Source organism: Hippocampus bargibanti, linkage group LG05 (genome assembly GCF_051943395.1).
Source record: "Hippocampus bargibanti isolate YZ-2025 linkage group LG05, ASM5194339v1, whole genome shotgun sequence".
In the NCBI taxonomy this organism is placed as follows: domain Eukaryota; kingdom Metazoa; phylum Chordata; class Actinopteri; order Syngnathiformes; family Syngnathidae; genus Hippocampus; species Hippocampus bargibanti.
The window spans coordinates 4,115,664-4,132,500 of record NC_142738.1 but is presented as its reverse complement, the minus strand read 5'-3'; the positions used below and the strand labels follow the sequence as shown (position 1 = coordinate 4,132,500).

Here is a 16,837-nt window from a genome sequence, read left to right as displayed (position 1 = left end):
TCTATCTATCTATCTATCTATCTATCGCTGTCTTTCTTTCTTTCTTTCTTTCTTTCTTGCTACCTACCTAGCTACCTACCTAGCCACCTAGCTACCTAGTTACCTACCTAGCTAGCTAGCTAGCTATATGGTTATCAATCAATCTATCTAGCTAACTAGCTATGAATCTATCTAGCTAACTAGCTAGCTAGTTATGTATCTATCAATCTAGCTAACTAGCTATGAATCTATCTAGCTAACTAGCTAGCTAGTTATGTATCTATCAATCTATCTCACTAGCTAGCTAGCTATTCGGTTATTCATTTATTTATTTATTTATTTATTATTTATTTATTTATTTATTTGCTTATTTATTTATTTAATTATTTATGTATTTACTTTTTTGTTTGTTTGTTTTTGCCGCGGTACGGTAGATAACTGTTTTCCACACAGCGCAGTGGTCATGTGTTCGATCCCCTCCTTGTGTGAATTTTGCATGGACCTGTGTGGGTTTTCTGCAGGTGCTCCGGTTTCCTCCCCACATTCCCAAAACATGCATAGCCAATTCATGAAAAACTCAAAATTTGATCAGATTAAAAAAAATACGTAGATAATCTGCGTAATTTAAAAATTATTTCGCAATTAATTGAACTCCAAACGGATTTGTACGTCAAAATACATTTTTTTTTTTCCCGCTCTCAGTGAATGAGGCCCATTGTGTGTTTGGGCTGCAAGAACTGCCATCCAAAATTTTAGTTCTGGGGTGATCTACCAGATCGAATGAAAGGAAAACACCTGTCCTCGTCCATTTATGGTTTGACTTTATGGGGGATGAAGAAGAAGACATTTCTGGTGGAGTTAATACTTCTGAAAAAGTCCGTGATGATAGTTTTGGATCAGATCCTGCACTGCTGAATATATTTCATTGGAATCTTTTCCGACCATGGTCTTAACTTTATAACTTTATTTGGAAAAAAAAAACCTCACGCAAACAGCCGCGGAGTTTTTGGGGATGACAACCCACAGTTAGATGGTGAGAATCCCATGTCGCTCCGCTAACGCCATGCTTAGCGTGTAGCGTGCATAATGAACAGCTGGTTGACGGCGTTCGCACCTGCTGCCTTTCTTTCAGCGTTTTAATGTATTTGAGTCAGGAAGTACAAGTCGCTGTTGCTCAAAACATTTTTAGTTGCAGCGCAGTCTCGCACGGAGAAAAATATTTTTGGACGCCCTTTTTTTTTTTTTTGCAATGACCAAATCGAAAAGCTTTTCTGTGCGCTAGATTTCCTAGCAATCGGATTAAAATCTCTCTGAGGAGTTTGTTTTGGAAAGGTTGCCGTAAATAGTCAAAATCCTCTAAATGCAGGGCGTCGTGTGTCTTTTAAAAGATGACTTCTCAAGACTCTTTTGTGGGTTCGCTCATCATAAACATGCCAACAAAATTACACGTTGCATCAGTCAAATGTATCCTTTATGGGCGCTATTTTGCAAGTATTACAAGCAAAGGGTCCCTACAAATGTCAGTTGTCAATGAAACTTGCTGTTTCTTTTCATGCATAGTATATTGAGTCCAAAAAAAATGTATGTTGTGGGTCTACTCAGAAAAGGTAAATTTTATGCAGAAGTGAAATGACCTTTGCCATCTGAATGTACTAAATACAGTGATACCTTGGCTTACGAACTTAATTGGGTCCCAGAAAGTGTGTTTAAGGCAAAACGTGTGTATTCCAAACATTAGTTTCCCATAGGAAACCATTAAAATGAGAATAATCCGTTCCCAGGCCCCCATAAAACATACTTTAATTAAATATTTTATGTATAATAAATGTGCCATGATATTGTAATTAAAGCAATAAACTGTACTGTAGAATAAAGTCGTTTTATTTACCTTTGTGATGGTCGTTGATGGCTTGATGTAATGGATAGTTTTTTGCATAAAGTGTCTCAAGGACCTCTGGGTTGCACATCTTGGAAGTTGTGATATTGCAACAGCAACAGATGCAGGCAGACACACGAGAAACTTCATTAATAGCTGGTTCCTTTTCTTGTCTGCTTTTCAAATTGTACAGGTGGATTGTGCGGGTTATTTGTGGAGCCTGATTGATGGGATATTTTAACCTTGCAGTCTACACTCTGCCTTTGAAGTATCAAAAAGTTGAAACGAGTCCAAATTTCACTGTTTTCTATCCATGTTCTCACCATTTCACTGTTGTTTTTTTTCACTTTTGTTTTTTTTTTTGTTTCAAGCTCTATCGTCTGCCTTTCCTCCTGCGTGTGTCGACTCTCTCCTCTACCACGGATCTTGACCAATCACGTGCGGCTTTAACCGAAGACTGGGGGCGGGGATTAGAGGACAAAAAAAAGTCGGCTGCCATTTCCAGCTCCTCGTTCACTTCAGAGATTCAGCTCGAAGAACCGGCTCGTTAGCGAACCACACATCACTCATTGTGGCGCTCCGTGTGTTTCCCGAAAAATAGTTCGTATGCCAAGATTAAATTCTCGTGAATTAAACGTTTGTAAGGCGAGAAGTTCGATAGCTAAAGCGTTCGTAAGCCGAGGTATCACTGTTTGTACAGTGCAAGAAATTAGGGGAACTTCTCAAAAATTTCACCCAAAAAAAACATTTTTTTGGGGGGTGACTGAGTTTTTTTTGTGGGTCTACTTAGGATTGACATGCATTACAAATTGCATCTTATTCAATGAAACTGAATTTTCCAAATCGTCTTAGTCACCAAATTTGCGGCCATACACAAAATCTCTCATACGACCGTCCATTGGGTTCGACATGAGCGTCGAACCCAAACAGCCTCCGACAGAGTTTTATCCAATATTAGTTATTTGTCCTCATATTTTTGCCCCTACATGGCACAGACAGGCAGTGAATTGGAAAAGACAGCTGCTGGAGGAAAAAAAAAAAAACATACAGCAACAGCTGCACGGGACCCTCGCTGAGTAGGGAATGTCGTGCAAGGGAACGTGTCAGCGAAGACCACCGCTCGCCCATTAACGTGCCGATCAACGTGAAACCCCTCCCCCACGCTGAACCACCCCACCACGCCACGACCTACCACTCCCGCCTTCTCCCGTTGGCTAGACCGTACCGCCCTATTCCGTGCAGCTGTTGCCACTTCGCAGCTCGCTTCGCCAACCCGTCAGTTCATTCACTTTCTTCTTGTTGTATTGTTAATATAATGTTTGCGTCAAATATATTCACATGAATATGTACAAGTTACGGGTTACAGTATCATTAAGTGGCCGAGTCAGGTAAATATAAAATAAATACATCTTAGTCAAAGTGAGGGATTTTTTTACATATAAAACAATAAAACAAACTACAATGAAAGATACATTACAAATTACTTCTAATATCTTTCAATGCCAAATTTCAAAATTCTTATTTGGTCATACATGAAGCAAAATAAATTTAAAAATAAATAAATACATAAAAAGCTTTGTCCGAGGACAAGCCTTGGACATTGCACAAAATGGCCGCCCTTAAACCAAAATGGCCGATTTACTGGCAGTTGGAGTGAGGGATTTTTTTTAATATAAAACAATCAAACAAACTAAAATGAAAGATAGTTCCAAATTGCTTCTAATATTTTTCAATGACAAATTTCCAAGTGATTATTTGATCATACATGAAGCAAAATAAATGTAAACATAAATAAATAAATACATAAAAAGCTTTGTCCAATAACAAGCCTTGGAAGTAGCCCAAAATGGCCGCCCTCAAACCAAAATGGCCGACTTACTGATTCATTATGGGTCCTTGAAACTTCAACATCTTAGTCAAAGTGAGGGATTTTTTTACATATAAAACAATAAAACAAACTACAATGAAAGATACATTACCAATTACTTCTAATATCTTTCAATGCCAAATTTCAAAATTCTTATTTGGTCATACATGAAGCAAAATAAATTTAAAAATAAAAACATACATAAAAAGCTTTGTCCGAGGACAAGCCTGGGAAATTGCCCAAAATGGCCGCCCTCAAACCGAAATGGCCGTCTTACTGGAAGTTGGATTGAGGGATTTTTTTTTAAATATAAAACAATCAAACAAACTAAAATGAAAGATAGTTCCAAATTGCTTCTAATATTTTTCAATGACAAATTTCCAAGTGATTATTTGATCATACATGAAGCAAAATAAATGTAAACATAAATAAATAAATACATAAAAAGCTTTGTCCAAGGACACGCCTATGAAATTGCCCAAAATGGCTGCTCTCAAACCAAAATGGCCGACTTACTCGCAGTTCTAGTGAGGGATTTTTTTTAATGTAAAACAATCAAACTATAATGAAAGATAGTTCCAAATTGCTTTTAATATTTTTCAATGCAAAATTTAGAAAATGATTATTTGATCCTACATGAATCAAAATAAATGTAAAAATACATAAAAAGCTTTGTCCAAGAACAAGCCTTGAAAATTGCCCAAAATGGCTGCCCTCAAACCAAAATGGCCAACTTTCCCGTGGCTTCTTTCATGATAGACATTTCCAACCAAACTTCACGTTAATCACTACACTGTTTTTTTTGCCCTATAAATTTAAAACTGAGTGAGTGGTTTACGAACCCCGTGGCTTACGAAGTTTTCGGTTTACGAAAGTTACATTTATGAAAATTTTACCTTGGCATACGAATTTTACCTTGGCATATGAACTTTTTTTCGTACATAACTTGTTTCGTACATTTTTCATAAATAAAACCACTTTATTATACAGTACGGTTTATTTCTTTAAATTATAATACCATAGCACATTTATTATACATAAAATAAAGTATATTTTGTGTAGTTTTAAGGCTTGGAAAATTAGAAAGTAGAAAATTATGTTTTATGGGGAACAGATTATTCTCATTTTAACGGTTTCCTATGAAGAATTAATTTTTGGGATACACACTTTTCGCCTTACACACTCTGTCTGGGAAGCAATTAAGTTCGTAAGCCAAGGTATCACTGTATTAGTATTTTTAGTAATACATACACCCACATACATATTTTTTAGCTGTTGCATGAGTTTGGGTGGGCTCGTGTTTGGCAGCTTTAAAACCTATACATTGGTGACTTTCGTAATGGGTGGTAGGGGGGGGGGGGGGTTACATTTTCGAACAAGATGCGATTGTCTACATACTTCCTCATTCTCACGCACATTGTCAAGCGTGCGACCTCCCCAGCGGTTCGACGTAAGCTTTTGCAACAGTGAGAATAATGGCCGCCTGGAGGAGTTAATGGTGGTGTGAATTACAGCTTATTGTATTAGACGGATTGGAGGGGTGGGGGGTGTCGCAAGGAGGCATGGGGGTGCTGGTGTTTGCCGAACAAACAGTGCAACTGCTGTGTTAGTCCCACAGCGGACTCGAAGCCGATGGGAGAAATGTTTCCTGAACACACCGGCAAAGAGTCGAAGCAAGCAGGAAACTGAAATACAGCAAAAGCTGACAGCTTCAAACAATGAACAACACTCACGCCATCTTTGTCGTTTTTGCGCCCAGCACAGGTGGTCAAGAGTTCACATTATTTTTATCCTGTATTTATATAAAGACACACCAGTGCAATAATCATCCTGTCTGATCACCATCTTAATTCGTGAACTGGGTAGACTATCTCTCCAAATGAGATATCGATCGGTATCGGGCCGATAACAGACTGATATCAGTTTACCGATACCAGCCCCTCCTCCCCCAAAAGTCATAGATCACCTTTTCCATGCTGGTCATTGGTCCCACTGCAGCCATTCGATAGATCGATTTGATCATGACCCCCCCCCCCCCCCCCCACCAAAAAAAAAAAATGGAAGGTGTTTGTTCACATTTGTCTGTCATTGAAATTCTGATGTCACTTGGTATCGAAAACAAAGAGTAAATATTCAAAGTGGTATAGGTGTACAAAAACAAATTGTTGTTGATCATCCCAATGTTTCAATACAGCGATACCTTGGCTTACGAACTTACTTGGTTCCCAGACAGAGCGTGTAAGGTGAAAAGTGTGTATCCCAAAAATTAATTTCCCATAGGAAACAAATAAAATGAGAATAATCCGTTCCCAGGTCACCATAGAACATAATTTTCTACTTTCTAATTTTCTAAGCCTTAAAACTACACAAAATATATCTATAATATTTTATGTACAATAGATGTGCTATGGTATTATAATTCAAGAAATAAACTGTACTGTATAATAAAGTCATTTTATTTACCTTTGTGATGGTCGTTGATGGCTTGATGGAATGGAGTGGCCGGTTTCATCAGCATTAAACACTTGATGAGGAACGTAGCCTTCTTCTTTCTGTTTAGCTGGGTTGATAGCTTTTTGCATCAAGTGTACAGATGTCTTGAGCGGGTTATTTGTGGATCCTGATTGATGGGATATTTTAACCTTGCAGTGTACACTCTGCTTTTGAGCTATCAAAGTTGAAACTAGTCCAAATCTCACTGTTTTCTATCCATTTTATCACTCTCTCTCTCTCTGTCATCTGCCTGTCTCTTTAATGCTTAACCCCCCCGCCGTTTACTGCAGCGTTCTTGACCAATCACGTGGCTTTACCCGAAGACTCTGGGTGGGGAATAGAGGACAAAAATCGGCTACTATTTTCTTGTTAAGAGAACGGGCTCGTTCGCCAACGACACATCACTCATTGTGGCGCTCCGTGTGTATCCCGAAAAATAGTTGGTATGCCAAGGTAAAATTTTCATAAATGTAACGTTCGTAAACTGAAAAGTTTGTAAGCCAAGGGGTTCGTAAACCGAGGTTTCACTGTATCTTGGCGACAGATAGCATGAGAGACAGGTTACATTGATGGGTGGCGAAAATCCTCTCAAACGGTTCTTTTGTGTCCCAACCAGGTGCGCTTCTCTCGCTTGGCCTCGCCGCACGTCAACCTGCGCTTGGACACGCAACCCGTTACGTCCTCTGTGGCTCTGCTGGATGACCAGGGTGGGGGGGCACTGCTCGTGGCTACCGGCAATAAGGTGATGTCATTGATAATCAAAAGGAATCAATACAGAAATTTAATATTCAATATCCGAGCAGATTACCAAAGTGCCCCTGATTGGCCCGGGCTGTGGTCAGCTGACATCGTGCACTTCCTGTCTGCTATCTTCACGGGTGACAGAGTGCGGCTGGTGCGACGGCCGCTGCAGCCGAGCCCATCAGTGCCCCGCCTCTTCCGTCTGGACGCAAGACTACTGTGCTCCCGTCATCACCAAGGTAACCGCCACAGGATGTCACCTCCATCTGTACCGTTAAGTCATAAATAAATAAACAAACAAATAAATAAATAAATAAAAGATGAATGAATAAATAAATACACAAATACACACACAAACACATAAATAAATAAATAAATAAAAGATGAATGAATAAATAAATACACAAATACACACATAAATAAATAAATAAATAAATAAATAAATGGATGAATGGATGAATGAACAGACAATTACTGTACATCGATGAATAAATATGTAAATAAATAAATACATAAATAAAGGAATACATAGATAAATAAATAAACTAACACACAAACAAATGAATGAATGAATAAATTAATTACGTAAATATAGAAATAAATAAGTAAATAGATAAATAAATACATTGATAAATGAATAGATAAACAAATACATAAATAGTTAATAAACAGACAACCAAAAAACAGATGAATAAATAAATACATACGTGGATGAATAAACATATAAATACTGTAAATAGATGAATAAATACATAAATCAATAGGTAAATAAGTAAACAGTTAAATAAACGAATAAATACATACATACATACATAAATAAACAGACAAATAAACAAATAACTAAGCAGATAGCTAAATAAATAAACACATAAATAAATAAATAAACACACAAATAAGTAAATAAACAAATAATTAAATGACCAGTTAATGATTTAAATAAGTAAATAAATAAAAAACAAACCGATAAATAAATACAGAAATAAATACATAAATAGATGAATTAACAGATGAATACTGTAAATAAATACAGAAATAAACAATTAAATAAATGAATAAATACATACATCAATAAACAGACAAATAAACAAATAACGAAGCAAATAGGTATATAAATAAATAAACAAATAATTAAATAACCAGTTAATTAATTAAATAAGCAAATAAATAAAAAACAAACTGATAAATAAATACAGGTATAAAAACATAAATAGATGGAAAAAACATGAATACTGTAAATAGATAAATAAATGAATAATTACATGAATAAATACAAAAATACATGCACAAATACGTGCACAAATACATGTGCAAATACATGCACAAATAAATACACAAATAAATAAATAAATAAATAAATTAATTAATTAATAAACAAATAGATAGATAGATAGATAGATAGATAGATAGATAGATAGATAGATAGATAGATAGATAGATAGATAGATAGATAGATAGATAGATAGATAGATAGATAGATAAATTCTGGGATTAACTTCAACATTTAAATATAGTACATAACAAGTAAAAGAGATAACTTGACCATACACGTAATATAACCAAGTAACAACGTGACTCGCAGCTACTGCAGAAGTAACAATAAATCTTCGAAGCAAGATAACGTACGACGAAGCCACTTGGGTGTACGATTTGGATGCCTGCCCGTGTTTGATGCGTGTCGGGCGCTGCGAAGCCTCGTGATGCCGTCACAAAGTCTGTTCCCAACCGTCTCGGATGACCCGCGTGTGTAAAGCCTTCTTGTAGAAATGTTTGGACAGTATTCCATCAAGTACTATGACATGACCATATTCCAACTCCTCTGGAGCTTTTCCCCCCGTCGACACCCGTGTTGTTCTTGTGTCGTCCGCGCCGGGAGAAGATCGACGCGCCGCTGCTTTCTTTACGGCCACAGGAAAAAAACTTGAGAAAACACGTTTCATCTTCTTTTTAGGAACGGAATGTGTATCCGACATCAAAGACATGATATTAGCAACACCTGCGTCAGCCAATCAAAGCCAACTAAAACATTGCAGTGTTATGTTGATATTTGGACCCTTTTGAATCATACCATTGACATTTCAAAATGTTACTTTATATGGACAAAAATAAACAAGTCGGATGTAACTAAGTACAGCGATAAAGTAACTCGGGCCTTAGAGCAACTTGAGGTAGAAAGTGAAAGAAGTAACTTATGATTATAATATTACTTATGATTACTTGGTAGCTTTATCTCACCAATATATTTTTTTATATTTTAACTCATTCACTGCCATTCACAATTTTTTTAGGGAATTGAAAATATGAGCGCCATTCCCCACTTTGTTCATGTTTTGTTTTTTAACAATAATAATCATAATAATGATGATAATAATAATAATACATTTAATTATTAAGCGCCTTTCAAAACTCTCAAGGTCACTTTACAGTCACACACGCCAGCATTCACTCAACCCTGAAGTAACTCAAGTAGATCGAAACCGAGCTAGCTAGCAAATTGATAGCTAATAGATAGCTGGCTAGATAGCTAGCCAGCTAGATAGCTAATAGCTAATAGCTAGATAGCTAGCCAGCTAAATAGGTAATAGCTAGATAGCTAGCCAGCTAGATAGCTAGCCAGCCAGATAGCTAATAGATAGCTAGCTATGGCAATATAACAGATTTATGATCAGCATTTAGGTATATGGGTGGCGATAAAGCACTGGATATAGCCTCTGGTAATGTTTTTTTCGTTTCCCTAAGGGTGCGGCATTTCCCTTTTTTCTATGTTAGCGCTTTGTTTTAGCTTAAGCTATTGTTAAAGCTCTATATAAACCAATATGTATACAGTATATTTCTTGATATTGTGGAAAGGCGCCCCCATTTCAAGCTCATATAACTCCAGACTCATATAATATAGGAAATAACACTTTTTATCCGATGAAAGACGAGAGTCTAAAGTTTCTAACGCTGTATTGAATGTTTATGTAGTCCCAAAACTCAATATTCTGTGGGTCGTGGAATTCAAGTGACAATAACAAAAACCCTGCCACTTAAATTAAGTGGACACATTTTTGCACATCGTCTGGCAGTGAATGAGTTAATCTTGACCCAAACTAGCTATCTATTACCTGTATAGCTACGTGTATCTAGCTAGCTATCTAGCTGGTTATCTATTAGTTGTATAGCTGGCTAGCTAGCTATATCGATGGCTATCTATTAGCTGTCTATTAGCTAGCTAGCTTTCTATCTAGTTCAATTACTTCCGCTGACGCTGCTCACCCATTGAAAAACTTATCCTGTGACTATAAAGTGACCTTGAGAGTTTTGAAAGGCGCTTATAAATGTAATGTATTATTATAAACATAGCGGCTCAAATCCTCAACCCAATGCGCAGGTTTGAAATAACCCATTCGCTCCCCTTTTGGACTCAGCACTGGGTTAGCGACTTCACCTCAATTTGTTCAAACAAAGTCACCAAGAACTACCCTCCAAGGCGGCGAGGTACCAGAACCAAAAAATATAAAGAACCCCACCAGAAGTCCTTTCTCCAAAGAATTCCAAAGTCCATAACGGGAATCTTATTTCCTCAGGTTTCTCCTTCATCCGGGCCTTTCCGCGGTTCCACCGTGGTGACTGTTTGCGGCCAAAATTTCGGTTTCGACCGGACGGAGAGCTTCAAGGCGTCGCTTGTGAATGTGGAGCTGGCCGGCGCCCCCTGCAGACTTTCCAGACAGGACAATCTCAACAGGTGTGTGTGTGTGTGTGTGTGTGTGTGTGTGTGTGTGTGTGTGTGTGTGTGTGTGTGTGTGTGTGTGTGTGTGTGTGTGTGTGTGTGTGTGTGTGTGTGTGTGTGTGTGTGTGTGTGAGGTTAATGACAGGCAAAAGTTCATCCCACAAAAAGTAAAATGATATTTTCTACAGGGGTGAGGACTTTGTGTACCCATTCAGAAACCTCACTCCTGTGTGTTTGTGCGTGTTTGTTAGTGTTTTTATGTTAAAGTGTGTGACATTTAGTGTTTGTTCATTTCGAAACTCATCGGTGTGTCCTCACTCCTTTATCTGTGTATCCAGACCTCAAGTGTGTGTGTGTGTGTGTGTGTGTGTGAGGTTAATGACAGGCAAAAGTTCATTCCACAAAAAGTAAAATGATATTTTAACCAAATTCACTACAGGGGTGAGGACTTTGAATGTACCCATTCAGAAACCTCACTCCTGCTGTTATTTCAGTTTCAAGTCCACTTTTTATTACTTTGTTTTTAAAGAAGTTAAAGTGGGAAATGGGGTGACATTTAGTGTTCAAATGTAACACTAGTTCTTCTCGAAACTTATCGGCTACGGTGGTCCTCACTCCTTTATCTCAAGTTATCCAGACCTCAAGAAACCATTGAAACAGGAATGTGTGTGCGTGTGTGTGTGTGGTTAATGACAGGCAAAAGTTCATTTCATTCCACAAAAAGTAAAATGATATTTTAACCAAATTCACTACAGGGGTGAGGACTTTGAATGTACCCATTCAGAAACCTCACTCCTGCTGTTATTTCAGTTTCAAGTCCACTTTTTATTGCTTTGTTTTTAAAGAAGTTAAAGTGGGAAATGGGGTGACATTTAGTCGTCAAATGTAACACTAGTTCTTCTCTAAACTTATCGGCTACGGTGGTCCTCACTCCTTTATCTCGAGTTATCCAGACCTCAAGAAACCATTGAAACAGGAATGTGTGTGTGTGAGTGTGCGGTGTGTGTGTGTGTGTGTGTGTGTTTGTTAGTGTGTGTATGTTTGTGTGTGTGTTTTTGTTCATGTGTGTGTGTGTGTGTGTGTGTGTGTGTGTGTGTGTGGTTGTGTGGTGTGTGTGTGTGTATCTTTCAGTGTCTGTTAATGTGACAAAGAAGTCCTATAGGAGCGGCTTTAATGGAGCTTATTGTGTGTTTTAAAGAAGGAATGTTAAGAACCACCCCCCCCCCCCCACATACACACACCCCAGAACCCCTACCCCCTCACCCTCACCCCCCTTCCCATCCCAAATTTCCACATTCAGCACATGATTCCGCTAAGTGGAAAATTGCTGGGAAAAAAAAAAAATACAAAAAATCAGCATCATGACTTCCCGCTCTTGTTAACAAATAAATACATTTAAAAAAAAATCATCCAGTTGAAAAGCAACAAAAAAAATTCCTCCAGAACGGGATGATGTTGATTGGATTAAGAGGATACTAAGTCTAGTGTCTTCTTTGGGGACGGGGACGCTGTTGTGTTTTTAGGTGGACTGAGATGCAGTGTTCCCCCGTCTTCGCTGGGAACTTTACTCCGTCGGGACATGCCATCAAGGTTACCAGTGGACACAAAGTCGTACACATGGAGGGCGCCTTCACCTTTGTGGTAAGAGCAATGGCGCATATCCATAAAAAGTCATTGGGATTACCTTTGGGATCGCAATATTAACTCATTCACTGCCGGATGATGTGCAAAAATGTATCCCCTCGAGTTGTTGTCATTTTTACTCAAATTGCGTTACAAGCAGTGATCCAAGTATTTGTCACGTTAAAGGACAACCGACGCCTCCGGACAAGTTGTGTCCATAATTTGTAAAATCACTTGAAATTACTTCTACTGAGCGTATTTTACAAAGATTCCACGGCATATAGCTATATTTTACGTTTTAAGACTCGCGCTGAATATTCAGGAAGTCTTGTTTTTGAGTTGGTGACGATACCTATCGTGACGTCACGGTAGGTATCGTCACCGACCGAGAAAGTGACACACAATGCATTTTGGGTACTTTGTTTGGTCTGAAAACTTCGTTTTGATGGCGAGATTAGAAGGAAAACACATAAATAACGCGAAGGTGAATCGTTGTGTAGCACATTTATTATACATAAAATAAAATAAGGTATATTTCGTGTGGTTTTTTGAGTTGGTGACGATACCTATCGTGACGTCACGGTAGGTATTGTCACCGACCGAGAAAGTGACACACAATGCATTTTGGGTACTTTGTTTGGTCTGAAAACTTCGTTTTGATGGCGAGATTAGAAGGAAAACACATAAATAACGCGAAGGTGAATCGTTGTGTACAACATTTATTATACATAAAATAAAATAAGGTATATTTCGTGTGGTTTTAAGGCTTAGAAAGTTGGAACGTAGAAAATTACGTTTTATGAGGACCTGGGAACGGATTATTCTCATTTTAATGGTTTCTTATGGGAAATTAAATTTTGGGATACACACTTTTCGCCTTCCACACTCTGTCTCGGAACCAATTAAGTTTGTAAACCAAGGTATCACTGTACAATACAATACATACATATGGATTTATATAGCACTTTAACAACAGCTGAAGCTGTAAGAAAGCGCTAACATGGACAAAAAGCAAATTCTGCCCCCTTGAGGAAGTGAAAAACATTGCCAGAGGTCTGACATGCGCTTTATCAGCACCCACGGCAAGACAAACCAAGCCCCGAACAAATTCGGGAATGGCGGTCCACATCACACTTTTTAATTCCCGCATGAATTCGGGAATGGCAGTAAATGAGTAAGAAGTAAAAATTCAATTACTTGTACTACTAGTAGTACAAGTAGTAACTTGTACTACTTCTATAGAGAAGTATCTCAATCCAGAAGCAACTGAAATGTGTGTAATTGAGTAGCAAAGTAGTTTAAGTTTGTTTAGTTACATGCACCCAGATGAAAATACAATCTAAGAATCGTAAATCATAAGTGAAAAAAAAAAGTTGATTACTTGTCTATAAATCAAGCGTGATCTCTGAATTCAGGATCCGGTCATCGACAAGATCTTCCCGACGTTCGGGCCCAAGTCCGGCGGCACCATGCTGACCATCACGGGATCTTTCCTGGACACCGGCAACAAACAAGAGGTCACCGTGGGCAAGACGGCTTGTATAATCCAAAGGTGAATTGCGAACGTCAAACATTGATGTCTTGATTTACAGCACAGGTGTCAAAGTCAAGGCCTGCGGGGCCAAATTTGGCCCAACACGTCATTTTATTCGTCCCGCGAGAGGAAATCAAACATGTCAAGTGTCATGATGCTTACTAAAATCTGAACATTTTCAAATTGTTGTATGTAAACCAAAATAATCGTCATTATTTTTTACTTTACTTTACGAGTTATTCGTTTTTTGTTTTTTTTTGCGCTCTATATGTAATATGTGGAGGGGATTAAACATTCGCCAAATTCATAACGGACCCCGAGAGGAAACCGTAACTACAATGTGGGCCGCGGAAAAAAGTTAGTTTGATATCGTTGATTTATAATGATTAAAAAAAATACATAAAAAAAAAATAATAATAATAATACATTTAAATAATCGTCATTATTTTTATATATTTTTATACAGTAAAGTCTCGTTATATCGATATCGGATATATCGATAGTCCCGGTTATATCGATACTATTTCTATGCACGCACGGAGAAAATTACATGCAAACAGGGTCGGATATATCGATAGTCCCGGTTATATCGATATTTTTTCGGACTCCCTTGAATATCGATATAACGAGACTTTACTGTATATATAATCGTCATTATTTTTAATAATATTTAATAATAATTTTGTCATAATATTTTTAATAATCGTCATTATTTTTTACTTTACTAAATTTGAAAACGAGTTATTCTGTTTTTTTTTTGCGCTCTATATGTAATATGTGGAGGGGATTAAACATTCGCCAAATTCATAACGGACCCCGAGAGGAAACCGTAACTACAATGTGGGCCGCGGAAAAAAGTTAGTTTGACATCGTTGATTTATAATGATTAAAAAAAATACATTAAAAAAAAAATAATAATAATAATACATTTAAATAATCGTCATTATTTTTATATATTTTTATATATATAATCGTCATTATTTTTAATAATATTTAATAATATTTTTTTAATAATATTTTTAATAATCGTCATTATTTTTTACTTTACTAAATTTGAAAACGAGTTATTTGTTTGGGTTTTTTTTTGCGCTCTATATGTAATATGTGGAGGGGACTAAACATTCGCCAAATTCATAACGGCCCCCGAGAGGAAACCGTAACTACAATGTGGGCCGCGGCAAAAAAGTTAGTTTGACATCGTTGATTTATAATGATTAAAAAAAATACATTAAAAAAAATATATATAATAATAATACATTTAAATAATCGTCATTATTTGTATATATTTTTATATATATAATCGTCATTATTTTTAATATTTAATAATATTTTTTTAATAATATTTTTAATAATCGTCATTATTTTTTACTTTACTAAATTTGAAAACGAGTTATATAAAAAGTTAGTTTGACATTGTTGATTTATAATGATTAAAAAAAATACATAATAAAAAAATAATAATAATAATAATACATTTAATTTACAAGCACCTTTCTGAACACCCAAGGACCCTTTACAACAAAAACAACAATACATAAAATAATAAAAACATGAATAAAATGATACATACATATATTTTTTAATTATAATATATGTGGAATATTCTGGAATCGAGTACCTCTGTATTGTGAGGTGCGATGTGCGTCACCTGTACCCTCGTGATAAATAATAATTTTGTCTGCCAAATGTCCAAATTGGCACTGCGTTGGGAGGATTCGCTGCAAGTATTCCAAATTACTGTTTGAAATGTGAGACAAATATAGATTCCCCATCTTTAAAAACAAATACAGTGATACCTCGGCTTACGAACTTAATTGGTTTCCAGACAGAGTGTGTAAGGTGAAAAGTGTGTATCCCAAAAATTAATGTCCCATAGGAAACCATTAAAATGAGAATAATCCGTTCCCAGGTCCCCATAAAACATAATTTTCTACTAAATGAGCCTTAAAACTACACAAAATATACCTTATTTTATTTTATTTTATTTAATAAATGTGCTATTGGATTGTAATTAAAGAAATAAACTGTACTGTGTAGTAAAGTTGTTTACCTTTGTGATGGTCTTTGATGTAGTTGCCTCTTGATGATATCCGAGTGAAGTTGCCGTGCTTTCTCGGCGATAATACCCTCACTCACAATGTCCCATGCTAGCTGCTTTTCGTTAATCCAAATCAACAGAATTTTTTCAACCTCTTCTATTGCCTGAGACCATTTCTTAGACAACACAGAAACACCTTTAGCCACACGTAGCAATGGTTGACTTAGCGTACTGGTACTGGGACGCTAAGTCACACAAACGCAACCCTTGTTCGTGTTTTTTCGATGATCTTCTTCTTCTGCTCGACCGTAATTTTCTTTTGTGTCCTCTTCGGCTTAACACTCGCCAGTGGTGGGGTCTGTTTCGGTCCCATAATAGCAAAAATACTCCACTCGATAACAAACCACATCCGCGCTCAAACAAAGAGGGTGACTCAAACTAGTCCGCCAGCCACCATGGTGCTGTTCGACCGTGTGGTTTGGTTCGTCTGCCAAAAACTAGTTCGTCTGCTCGCGAATTTAATGTTCATGAGCAGAAGCCTTCGTAAACTGACGTATCACCACTTTTGTAAACTATTTTGAAAAGTCCTAAACAAATCTGATCATAACAGTAAAACTTTCCCGCCCGCAGTTTGACGTCAAGCATGATCACCTGCAAGACGCCTCCACACGCCATCCCGTCGCCGCAGCCCGTCAAGTTGACGGTGGACTCTGTGGAGCGCCACGCCCCTTCGCCGTTCACCTACAACCAGGACCCCCTCATCAATAGCATCCAGCCGTCACGTTCCTTCATCAGGTGACACCATTTTATTCTTATTATAATAATAATAATACATTTCATTTATAAGCGCCTTTCAAAACTCTCAAGGACACTTTACAGTCACAGGATATTTTTTTCTGTGGGTGAGCAGCGGCAGCCACACACGCCAGCGTTCTCAACCCGGAAGTAACTCAAATAGATACAAAGATGATTACTAC

The 16,837-nt window shown here is 37.2% G+C and overlaps 1 protein-coding gene across 1 annotated transcript in view; it reads left to right on the top strand.

Moving 5' to 3' along the window:
- met (MET proto-oncogene, receptor tyrosine kinase) overlaps positions 1–16,837 on the top strand; it is a 77,372-nt gene that overhangs the window by 30,533 nt on the left and 30,002 nt on the right. The window contains exons 5-10 of the mRNA XM_088996220.1: positions 6,832–6,957; positions 7,019–7,195; positions 10,523–10,680; positions 12,189–12,306; positions 13,704–13,840; positions 16,491–16,655. Coding sequence (XP_088852346.1) covers positions 6,832–6,957; positions 7,019–7,195; positions 10,523–10,680; positions 12,189–12,306; positions 13,704–13,840; positions 16,491–16,655 — 881 coding nt within the window. The remainder of the gene's footprint in view (positions 1–6,831; positions 6,958–7,018; positions 7,196–10,522; positions 10,681–12,188; positions 12,307–13,703; positions 13,841–16,490; positions 16,656–16,837) is intronic.